This window comes from Eumetopias jubatus, unplaced genomic scaffold, assembly GCF_037043125.1.
Source record: "Eumetopias jubatus isolate StellerSeaLion01/CBP00866 unplaced genomic scaffold, mEumJub1_p1.0 scaffold_5, whole genome shotgun sequence".
Classification (NCBI taxonomy): Eukaryota; Metazoa; Chordata; class Mammalia; order Carnivora; family Otariidae; genus Eumetopias; species Eumetopias jubatus.
Genome location: NW_028274811.1, coordinates 50,457,230 through 50,469,549, shown reverse-complemented (window position 1 = coordinate 50,469,549; position 12,320 = coordinate 50,457,230). Strand labels below are relative to the sequence as shown.

The 12,320-nt window shown below is 45.3% G+C and overlaps 1 protein-coding gene across 1 annotated transcript in view; it reads right to left on the bottom strand.

The window, feature by feature from the left end:
- LOC114224668 (microtubule-associated serine/threonine-protein kinase 4-like) overlaps positions 1–10,309 on the bottom strand; it is a 201,150-nt gene extending 190,841 nt beyond the window's left edge. The window contains exon 1 of the mRNA XM_088023178.1: positions 9,956–10,309. Within this exon, the coding sequence (XP_087879304.1) occupies positions 9,956–10,309 (354 nt within the window). The remainder of the gene's footprint in view (positions 1–9,955) is intronic.
- Between the last annotated feature and the right edge of the window lie 2,011 nt (positions 10,310–12,320).

Genomic DNA, 12,320 nt, shown 5'->3' with positions numbered 1-12,320 from the left:
AAACAAAGTGAGAACAAAAAGAGCTTTTAAGTTTTTGGTGAAGCCTACAATTTCACAACCAAAAAAGGCTTTCCCCCCAAACATTCTATTCAACTGAAGGTTTACTACAATCTTCCAACTAACATGGTTTGTCATGTTCTTTTTAAAATTCCAACAGCCACGCTTCAGAAGGGGAAGAAAGAAAAAATGCCAAAACATCAAGTTGCTTCTCTACACGTGTAACTCCTCCCAGCTGATCTTACTCCCTAATTTTAAAACTGTTACCCTCAGCTTGCCCCAGGTGGAAATGTTCTAATTTCAACAGTCCAACTCCTAAAATTAAAAGTAATGTTGACTCTTTAATAAAATTAAGAGAGTTCCAACTTGTAATTTCCATTTTATCTCTTCTTCAAATAGCAATTTTGCACCATTGTCTAAAAGCCATCCATCACCACAGATTAAAACTAGTTCTAAAAGGTCTTAGAACCACTCAGACCCTATTTCTCTTACTAGCCAGCAGTCAACAGCTAATGAGGGTAACTTAGTCAATGTCTGTAGAACAAAACACCAAGAAATTCCAAAGACATTAAGTGGTTCATTAAATAAAATCCACAAAAGTAGTATCTCAAACAATAGATACATAAATTAAAGGACCAATACACAGAGCAAAGAGAAGGCAGTCTTTCCTTATTTGACAAGCCATTTGCAGCTCCTCCTCTGTAGCTTTCTGATGCACACAATAATCAATCTTTAAACGAAAGCCATACCAACTTAACCCTATGCTTCTACTCACTAGTCACAAGAGAGCCACAAAAATGAAAGGACAGCCTTTTCTTGAGTCTTCCTGATAGGTACTCTACTCATGTAAGAGTGTGAAGTTCTCTTTTGATCAAACTTTTCAACAGTGACCTCTCTCCAAACAAGCATCTCCGGCAGCCCTTCTGTCTGGAGCAATTCTCCCCTCCTCCTCTTGGCTGCACCTGAGGGAGAATCCCCACAGCTGCCCTTTTAAAACAAGCCTGAGGTGATGATGACTTCAAATAAGCCTCAAACCATATCAAGTAAGCTTCAGATGATTTCAACTAAGCACTCCAACTAAAACTAAGGGAGTAACAAAGCAGATTTTCTGAGTTTATGTTACGTGTATAGGAGCTAGACACCCTCCTAACAGATATGATTTATTCATAAAAAAAAGCTGTTTGTGAAAATAATCCCTTAACCTTTATACACAAAATAGATTTCATCACCACTGCATCCCATTTCAACACTTTAATGCAGCTTAGGTAGCAATGATTACCCTAAGAAGCAATTTTAAATTTGTAACTTATAATCAAAGTCCCAATGACATGTACAGTGACATAAGATTTTAACCAATTCTAACCCAATTTTATTTTCCTTCCACTGATGATGCACTGGAGCTCTTCCTACAGTGAAAAGGTATATTCATCTCTGCCTAAAGAAATGCCTAAAAAACAAATGTTAACACCAGAAGCCAGAGATATGATGGTATTATTTCCAAAGAAGCATAGAAAGGCACAAAATCATCAGCCAGGAGTGAACTACATACCTACCTTCTCAGCTTATCAAAAAAAAAAAAAAAAAAAAAAACTGACCAGGGGTGCTGGGTGGCTCAGTCATTAAGCATCTGCCTTCAGCTCAGGTCATGATCCCAGAGTCCTGGGATCAAGCCCCACATCTGGCTCCCTGCTGGGCGGGAAGCCTGCTTCTCCCTCTCCCACTCCCCCATTTGTGTTCCCTCTCTCGCTGTGTCTCTGTCAAATAAATAAATAAAATCTTTTAAAAAAATTTTTAAAAAAAGGAACTAAGTTCTAAGACAGAGGCCAAAAGACCCACATCTGATGTGAGTTTATTAATGTACATTCCACTACCCAAACTAAATAAGGTGCACCTGTGAGCTTGCCAGCCACTGAAAATACCACCAAATTACAAAGAATAATAAAATTAAATTTTCATTTTCCACATGATAGCCTATGAAATTAGTTAAGAAAGCCAATTTGTCAGTATTTCCACTCTCCCTCCCACATCTCTCTCTCCCACATCTCTACCTCTCCCCAGCCCCCAATATCAGTACAAACCACTTGGGCTGAAAGGTTCAGTGGAAGTAAGTACCATAATCAAAATTATATCGACTGTGTCCAAGAAAGGAATTGATGGGCTGGCAAAAGAGTACAAGCTCAGGGTACAAATTCATAGGCTCTCACAGACACATGGGAGACAGTTATGAATTCAAATCATTAAATAAGCAATGAATGCTCTTCATTAAGAGAAGTGGGGGGGTCCACCAGAAACTGCACACAAGTTCTATACATTGAAGTGTGACTTAACTGTATGTGTGCCGCTGGCCACGGTCCTGAACCAACATTTTACCTTCAGAGGAGGGATTTGCTCTCCTATCTATCCTTCCCAGGGATTATGAACAAGTGTGCTGAGTGTGTGAGAGAGTGTGCTGAGACAGGCATAGAGAGGGAAAGAGACAAGTACACAGAAGCTGCTGAGGATACTTCTGCTGAATCTTATGCTTTAACCCAAAACAACAGTACCAGATTTAAAAAAAAAAAAATCAGACAAAATATTGGAAACATAAGAGAACAAGAATCTCTGAACTGAACAATGCAAAGTTATATAAATAGCGACCTGAACAGGTGCGTAGGGCAGCGCACCAAGTTGGTGAGAGGGAAACAAACTGCAGTCCCTGCACCAGCTCTTGAGTTATATGAAGTGCTCCGAGATTATTTTTATTTTTGCCTTAAAGGTTGACATGTTTACACTGCCCCCAAAGGAAGAAAACAAATGGGGGGGGGAGGGGGAGGCCACAATTTACATACATGAATTCTTGCACTTTTTAAAAATATGATCACACTTCCAACAGATCTCCTCTCTGCGAAACTGGGGTGGCCCCTCGAACACCTGCCTTGTCCCACCTGACCCTAATGCTTATATGAACCAAAGCTGGCTTCCAGAAAAATCATTTGACGTGTCTTGTTACTGCCTTCTCAGCCTCCAAATCATTACCTACGACGCTTAAGCTCATGGTCATCTCACCAGCCTCTCTACATGGTTGACACGCTGCCTTCTGACTAAATCCCTGGGCACAGCTAGTAATTTACATGTGCACAGAGTCTTTTAGGATATTATTTAATAAATGATCACTAAGAGCAGGTTCCATGAGTAAAAGAGAGATAGTATCTTAATAGAAGGGTTAATGAACCATACACCATAGAGCTTTCCTGTTAGTACATTATAAGAAATGCTCTATGAAATTAAAAGTGATAACTATGTCACATATCTACCTACTCATGAATGAAAGGGCCTGTGAGGTCTAACAACAAAACATGCTGGTAGCATACTCCATCAGGGAAAGGACCTCTAGGCTTTTAACTATTCTTGGCTATGGTGTGGACATCGTGCATAAACCAGCTCTTCCATACTCAGTAGTAATAACAAATGCTATTACGGAATGCATACTATGTGCCAGCCATCATCCTGGGGACTCTATAAAACGTCTCATTAATTCTCATGACAACCCTCTGCAATGAACACCGTCATGCCCATTTTACAGATGAGGAAGCAGTCTCAGCATTAATAATCTTTCCAAAGTCACACAACCTGTAAGTGGCTGAACTGATGTCATTAGTCTGTACCTTCAGGCACTACTGACCCTGACCCCTAGAGCAGAGAAAAACTGGCTGCTAGCCCTGATGAGATAAAGGAGAGGAGGACAAGCCCTTTCCAGACAACACTACAGATTGTGATAATGGGATTATAAATGGCATGGGGTTTCTTCCATTTAAAAAGCATAATCATCTTTTCTAAGATATAAATGTGCACGCATGCATACGCATACACTGCACTCGATTTTTTCCAATGCCACGCCACCTTGTTATGGATCCTCCTCACTGTGAGAAATTTTCTTTTCTTTTTTTTTAAGATGTTATTTATTTATTTGCCAGAGAGAGAAAGTACAAGCAGGGGGAGTGGCAGGCAGGACCCTGGGATCATAACCCGAGCCGAAGGCAGACGCTTAACTGACAAGCCACCCAGGCGTCCCTGTGAGAAATTTTCTAACAAGTTCTTTCTACAGTTTATCATGTTTGCACTCCGTATTACAGTTCTTCCATATCCCTCCTTAAAGGGACAAACTGAGAAACAACTGGATTCACTCATACGTAGTATCCACTAAGTCTGAGGGAATACACAGCTTTATCACTGACTGTAAAACAGTGGCAAAATATAAATACTTGACTTTTCCCTAGAACACTTCAGACCAGAGGTGGAAAGGGCAAAAGTCCTTAGTTCTCTGATGCTGACCCTTCCTCCTCTAGAAAAATACAAGCAAACAAGCTAGACTCTCATAATGTGTATTAGCTCACAAACACCACACTTCCCATCAACAGGGAAGCTCATACAATCTAAGGGCAATTTCACCTTGTATTCACCTTGGGTAAATGTTTTCCTGCAATTTACTGTGGAAATGAACGACTGAAAGGCCCTCTTCTCAGTCACCATTCCCGTTAATAAAGTTTTTCCTCCAAGAAAATAATAGGCTCAAGGCAACATGACAGTGAAAAGGAACATTAATACTCACACTACCATAATCTCTTGAAGAGCTAAATTCTTCTTCTACGACATGTCCGATGGGCTGATCTGGAGAACCTAAACTACCAGGAATGAGCCCCTGTCCCATGTACACACCATTTATTAAGATGCCCTCTTCTAGGTCAGCAACTCCAACCCTGAAACGTTTTAGGGCTACACAAGCAGTTCCCAACAGCTGGGCTTCATGCTTCCCACCTTCCCAAAACACAAATCTTATCATACCACTTCCTTGATTCAATCCTTCAATGGCTCCCAGTACCCTTGGAATGAAGTCCAAAAGGTTCTGGATGACCTACAGCAACTCTCTCAAGCATCATCTGATGCTATGCTCCCTCCTCCATGCAAAACAACCTACAGACCCACCATACTCTCTCCTGCTTCACAGCCTCCTGCTCTCTGCATCGCTCTGAACCCTTCCCTCCTCCGAGCTATTTCCCACTCATCTGTTAGGTCTCAGCTCAAATATCACCTCTTCTGTGAGGCACTTCTCACCTCTCAGATTAACTGAGTTACATGATACGGACACACTCCCTCACAGTCTGCTCCTCTGTATCCATTTATCACCTTTGAAACCAACTAATAATTGTATGTTTAGGGCCTATCTCCTCCAACTACACTAGAAGCTTTGTGAGATCCAAGCTATCTGTCTCATCCACTCTCAGCCCCTTAACGCTGAGGCTGGTGCCTCATAAGAGTCTCATGCAATATATATTGCTTGACTGATTCTCTGAACTCATGGCTCTCTTAAATAGTGAGCCAAAAAAGGAGACTAAATAATAAATGCACCAAGATTTATGCACTACTTTTGTTCAAATTATGTAGCTGCTGTGATTAATAAAATACAAACTCAAGAAAAGTTTTACTGAGGGGCGCCTAGGTGCCTCAGTCGGTTAAGTGGCGACCTTCGGCTCAGATCCTGAGCTCGGGGTCCTGGGATCAAGCCCTGAGTCAGGCTCTGCGCTCAGCAGGGAGTCTGCTCCTCCCTCTCCCTCTGTCCCCACTCTACCCCTCCCCATGGTCATTCCCGCGTGCGTGCACGCTCTCTCAAATAAACAAAATCTTTTAAAAAAAGAGAGAGAGAGAGAAGTTTTACTGAATCCATGGTTGCTTTTTGCTATTTCTTTTCTCAACCAATCAACACCAGAAATTCATCTGCTACACCGCTATCATGTGCAGGAATCCCACACACACCCAAACTTTGCTAAAAGCAGTACTCAAATTCAAACACTACACAAACACAAAGACGTCCCATAACCATGCCTATTGTAACACAGGAAACTATTTCCCAACATATGTCAACAAAACAAACCCTTTAGTGTCACAGAGTATAAATGAGCCACTTTATATCAAGTTGAAAATCCTTTCAACCACTAAGACTTGTTTTCGGCCATTCTAAGAATCCTTCAAAGTTTCAAGTTCTAATACACACTGTGAAAAGGAGACTTAATACACAAGTCCCTTCAAAGATATTTTGAATAGAACCTCAGTGATTTGGCTTTGTTCAAAATTTACCTGGATCTTGGGCATCTGGGGGGCTCAGTTGGTTGAGTATTGGACTCTTGATTTCGGCTCAGGTCATGATCTCAGGGTTGTGAGATCCAGCCCTGCATCAGACTCCATGCTGGACATGGGGCCTGCTTGAGAGTCTCTCCCTGTCCCTCTGCCCTGTCCTCCCCATTCTCCCCTTCTCAAAAAACAAAACCAAAAACAAAAAACCTGGATCCATCAGATATTTTTATTAAGAGATCTAGAGGTCTGAGCATAACACACAACAGACAAAAACAAATGAATACACATACAGTCACCCTTCAATCAAATGCACAACTATTTTCAAAGATGTCATTTTTTTCCTTATTCATTCAACACATATTCGCTGCGTCCCTACAGTATTAGAGGTACTGTGCTAGGCATACAGAACAAAATCCCTGTCCTCGAGGAGTTCAGCAAAACAGCAAATAGCACCTGAGTACTTCACTAGTGCTGTCACCAGTTGCTTAGGGAGAGGACAGGGCAAAGTGCCTAAAAGTCTATCTGAGAAATGTGATCAGAAGAACAGTCCTCCAATCTAGATCACTGTAGATTGACAGAGCCCACTACCCCTCAAAACCCACAGACTCCAAATGCACATGCTTAAGAAAGCAGCAGAGGGAGTCAGATGCAGTTTATTAAACCAAATGATATGCCCCATCTCTAACTCTCCACTGTTTCACTTTAAGTACAAAAGAACTACAGTCCGTACCTTCTTAAACCATTGCTTTTAAGCACCAAAAGCGTAAAGGGCTGATTTAAGTCTATAATCCTTAGTAAGTTCACACACATACTGATAGTAAGATAAAATATAAAATACTACAAGACACTACTAGATATATTCAAATCAGCTTTAACAAGGTTGCCAAAAAAATTAGCACCGCAATTACACGGTGCTAATTTTTAACAAGTGATGCAGTAAGTTACTGTAAAAAGAAAAAACACACTTTGGAAAGCGAGGACTCTCCCAAGCTAGACATAACAATTTCAAAATCTAAATGAACCTCTTCCCATTTTATGGGTTGCACTTAAGCCTTTTAATGCTTTATACTCAGGGCCTTGCTGTAGTATAACTAACATTACACTAACTTTGCCCTGCCATAATACAACCTGATACAAATAAAATGTTTCCCAGCTTATGCTAATAAAATGAGAATAACCTGAACAGACACAGCCTCAGATTCTCTCAAAGCAGCAGGTTATTTACGTATAAATAAAAATAACAAGCCAGCCCAAGCTCATACTTCCATTTCACAAAATTTTCATCACAAATTAACTTGAAAAATTAGTATTTACTTAGCACTTAATGTTATATGTTAGATACCGTGCTAGGATTAAATTAAATGGCATGTATAAAATGCCCAACTCTTATCATTATTATTCCCATTTAACGGTGCAAAAACCAGGGCTTACATGAGCTGAATGGTCCACAATCCCACATCTAGCTAATGTGGCAGCGCTGGGACACAAACCTAGGTCTTCGCACTAAACTTAGTGTTTGTAACCTGACTCAACCCTCTCGAACGGTGTTTATAGCTACGTGCATTTTCTCAAGAGCAGGTGGAGAGCTTACATTAGATTCTCAAAGAAGCCCACAATCCCCACAAAAGTTAAAAATATCACTGCACCATATGATCACCTGTGTGGGGAAAAAAACAAACAAAACAGAAAAAGCGCACTGGACTTCAAGGCCTTTCACCAAGACTCTTAACTTCTGTACTCCCGGAGAGGTAAAAACTCCACAGTTACAGTTGCACTTTAAAATCCTCAGAGCAAGTCAAGATTTCCACTCCTGGATAATTTCCAGTAACCCCTGCCACAGAGTAAGTTACACAATAAATTGCAATACTGTATCAGTTTACATCCAATTCTGAGATTTCACAATACTGACCAATGTTATTGAGTCATTCCACTTTCCAAAATGTGTTTCCATCAACCAGTCCTCACTGCATTGCCTGTGAAATAAGTTATCATTATATGCACTTCCAAGAAAGTCAAACACAGTCACTCTAAGGCCAGGCAAAAAATCAGCTACAGAATCAGGATCCAAAGTGAGAAGTTCCCTACTCCCCCCCTCCCCAAGATATGCAAGACCATGTCATTTACACCAAAGCACCCTCTCCTAGCTACACAGAAAACAGTGGGCATCTTTTCTACTAATGACAACACTAAATGAGAATCCAGTGGTAAATCACTGAGTTAGGGCATACCCCCAGCTAACCAATGACAAGTGTGCTCCTCCTGAAAGTTGAGGCAGGTATCACAGGGTAACACCTGGCACATGTCTGGCATCTTCAAAATGAGAGGCAACCATTGAGAGACCCTGACAGCTCTGTGGTAGGTGTGGCACTCAGCTTAACTCCTGGCATCCTGTCCCTGTCCCTAGGATCAATCTGAATGATCCATCCCTCCTAAATTCCTGATCAGCAAAAAAAAAAAAAAAAAAAAAAAGTATTCATGTGGAAATAAACTTGACCTTGAAGTTAACTGGTTCAAACCCCTCATTCTACAGATAAAACTGAACGTCCGAGGAATGCAACAATTCACCCAAGGCCTCACAACTCAGGAGCAGGGACAGTTCTAGAAAGGTCTCCAGACACCTGTCCAGGATCCTTACAATCCTCCTGGGCATTGGGAAATCAGTCGGGGTTACTGTCAGAAGGCTGGCCATTGACCTGACAGCAAGAACTTCACTCCTCCACCTCGTGCCAGATCCATTCTTTGCGTCCAGACTGAGGTCCCTGGGGGCCAACGTCAGGACACCGACCTCAACTTGCTTATTCTGCGAGACAAAGACAATTACTTATTAAAGCTAACCCCATCGGAGAGGAGAAAAATAGGATTCTGACACTGAAGAATTAACTTCACAAGGAGTCTATGTTAGAATGATGTTTTATTTATAACCCTGCCTGACCAAGATGACTTCCGCGCAACCACCCTCCAAAGCAAACAATCTTAAAGATAATGAAGAACCCTACGCTTCCTGTGCTCCAAAGGCCGAAAAAAAAAAAAAAAAAACAAGGAAAGCAGTGGAGAGGACACCGAAGTCATATGCTCAACGTGTCGGGACGCGACCCACAAGTTTTGGAAGAATGTACTTCCAAGAAACTAGGATGGACACAGCCCCCCTCCCCCGCCCCCAAAGAAAATGAGAGGTTCTCTATCCAGTTTGAGGATCAGTGTGCATCTAGACACCCGGGAACAATCCGAATGGGCGCTGCAGGCGGGCATGTCAACGCCGCGGACGGATTGCTGAGAGTCCCCCTCTCTCAGAAGACCGACGCTGCGCGGAGCAGCCAAAACCTCCCGCAGGGGATCCGGGGGGGGGGGGGGGGGGCGCGTCACTGACACGCCTCCGCGCAACTCCGCGGGTACTGCTCCCACTAGTCCGCCAGGACCCACACACCATCTCTTCCCCTCACACCCATCCCCTCACCACATTCCCCCTCGGCCCGACAGCTTCGGCGGGAAGCAACGCCCACTTCGGAAAACGAGCTCTTAGTTGTGGGGACAAACTAGGCGTCTCGATCACATGCATTCCCAGATCCACCGTAGCAGATACAGACATTAAGGAGTTTGCTGCTTTGACATCTTGAAAAGCACACTATCAGCCAGCACCTGAAGACACACACACAACAGAGGTAAGAGCCACGGGAAGTCAATAACCCACCGGGAGGCTCCTAACTGCCATCACCCCGGCCTCGAAGGGCACCTGGGTCCCTCCCACTCCTCATGCCCCGGTGCGCCCTGCCACCAGCCGCGCGCGGGGTGGAGAGCTGAGGTCTCCCGATAGCCAGGACCCGGAGGGGGAGCGGGGGAAGGCGGGGCCCACCTCCTCATCCTGCTCCTCCTGGGACGCGCTGCTGCCCCGGGGCGCGGGTGGCGCGGTTCCTCCGGAGAGCTGCGGCGGCGGCGCACAGACTCCAAGCTCAAGTACCACGCGCGCGGGAGCCCAAGCGACGGGCTGCCGGGCGCCGCCCCGCGGCGGCGGCAACCGCGGCTGCTGCTCGCCGGAGAAGCCGCCGGGCTCCCCTTCCTCCGACAGAGTTTCTGAGCCCGAGGAGGACTCGGCCGAGGAAGCGCCGGGCGAGGACGCGGCGGCCACCGCAGGGGCGGGAGCTCCCGGGCCGTGGCCGCTGCAGCCGCGAGGTACCGGCTCCGCCGCCTCCGAAACTTTCTCCCCCATTTCCCTCTCGCGCCCAAAGTGCGGCCCGAGGGGCGGCGGGGACGCGGCGCGCACTCAGCGTCTCCAGGGAAAGCTGCGGGCTGCGCGGCTCCAGGTCGCTCTTGCTGACGCTCCCGGGCTGCGGGGAGCCCCGCCGGCGACTACATGGCCGCAGCACGGCCGCCTGAGACCGCCGCCAAGTTATCAGCCGCCCAGACTTGGCGGCCGACGGGGGCTCCTGCGCGCGAATACAGGCCAGCTCGAGTCCGCGCTCTACGTTCCACAACCCTTGTGCGCTGCGCCCGCGCGGCCGGGACTGCGGCTTCGCCAGCAAAACCTGCCTCCGGGCAGGAGCGGGGCCGGCGGAGGAGACGGGCAGCCCAGAGAGCCAATGGCAGGGCAGGCGCGCCGGTGGGCGGAGGCTGCGGCGCCCCCGGCCGCACGGGCGTCAGGTAGGGAAGGCGGGGCCGAGGCTCGGACTACTGTATCGCGCCCGAGCGCTTGGGGCCCCAGGGACTCGGGGGAGGCGGGGGGGGGGGGGGAACCCTGGAGGGTGGGAGTGGAACCCGGAGTCGGAGCCAAAGGCTGGAATTCCCAACTTGGCGGGGGAGCGGCTGGCCGTCCTTGGAACGCAGTGAAGAGACGGCTGAGGGGGCGGTGAGACCTTGAAGAAGAACTGGACTTTGTTTCAAAAAAGTAAAATCGAGAAAACGGACCAGAAGAAAAGTAGTAGGACTTTAGGAGTAAATACTTTAGGAGGAATACACACACGCTTGCTGGAGGAGAAAGGAGGAAACTTCGTGCTATACTGACTGAGTAGATCTAAACGGGACTGATAACCAATCCGGAATTCTTCATTTAAACTCCTTAGGCCTCAGTTTCCTCAACTGGAAATGGAGACAATACCTGTCTTGTCAGGCTATAAGCTGAACATATCTATCAACTGATAGATAGTTATTATGTACACACACACACATATATATGTGTGTGCCTCAGCAGCGCGCCTGGCTTGGAAACATGGATAGTTTTCCAAAGACTATTTTCTTTATTTCTGTGTGTAAACTAAGAGTTTAAGTCAACTACTTGTACCTCTGAAAGGGAAGTAAATAACAAATAATGCCCCTATATTTAATTGGGAACAACAATGTGCCCAGTACTGTGCCCAGCCCTAAACAAAGTTGAATTAGAAAGGGCTCTGTGTCCCTAACAATTGCCTGTCTCTCCACATCAGCTAAGCAAAGCATGAAAAGAGTTGGCATTTCCAGTTTACTTTCTCCTGGCTCCGGATTGTAAACCAGCAGGAAGCAAGACCAGGTGCTTCATTTTCCTAACCCCTAAGAACTAGGAGAAAAAACTTTCACCAAAGGCAAAAGAATCACCTTCCGGCCCTCCCTTGGGCTGGAAAATGCATCCTTCAGGGTGATTGGGTGACATATTTCTTGGAAGCCAGCACTTGGTTTAAGAGTGGGAAATAAATGACTCCTTGCTTGCCTTCACCTCCAGCCCTATTCTGAGATCTGGCACTGTGACCTGAGATATAAATTCAACCTGATTAAATTCCACAGACACTGATTGAGATGTGTGCCAGGTGCTTGCAGGGGATACAAAGATGAATAAGGCAGGTCCCCCGCCCTCGAGGAGCTTATGGTCATACAGGAGATTGACGCTACATAATATAGCTCCACTATTAATTTTTTAAAGCTGTGGTAGTGCTACAAGAACAATGTGTCATGGGAGAAGGGGGGAGAGTTATAGAAAAACAGCTAACAGGTCCTCAAGAATCTTAGATTTCTCTTTATCAGAACAGTTTTGCCAAAGGTCCTTAAGAAATGAAGGACCAGAGTTGAAAGCCCCTTCAGCTAATGAGCCCTTTTATGCTATCATGGTATTTATAAGTGATACATCACACAAAGTACTTCATTATATTGGACAGCAAGCTTGGTCCTGATCAGTTTCCTCCCCCCAGGATGGAGAGGAAGGAAATATGGCGTGAACCTATTGCCATAGGCAGCCATACTGCAAAGCGGGCTCT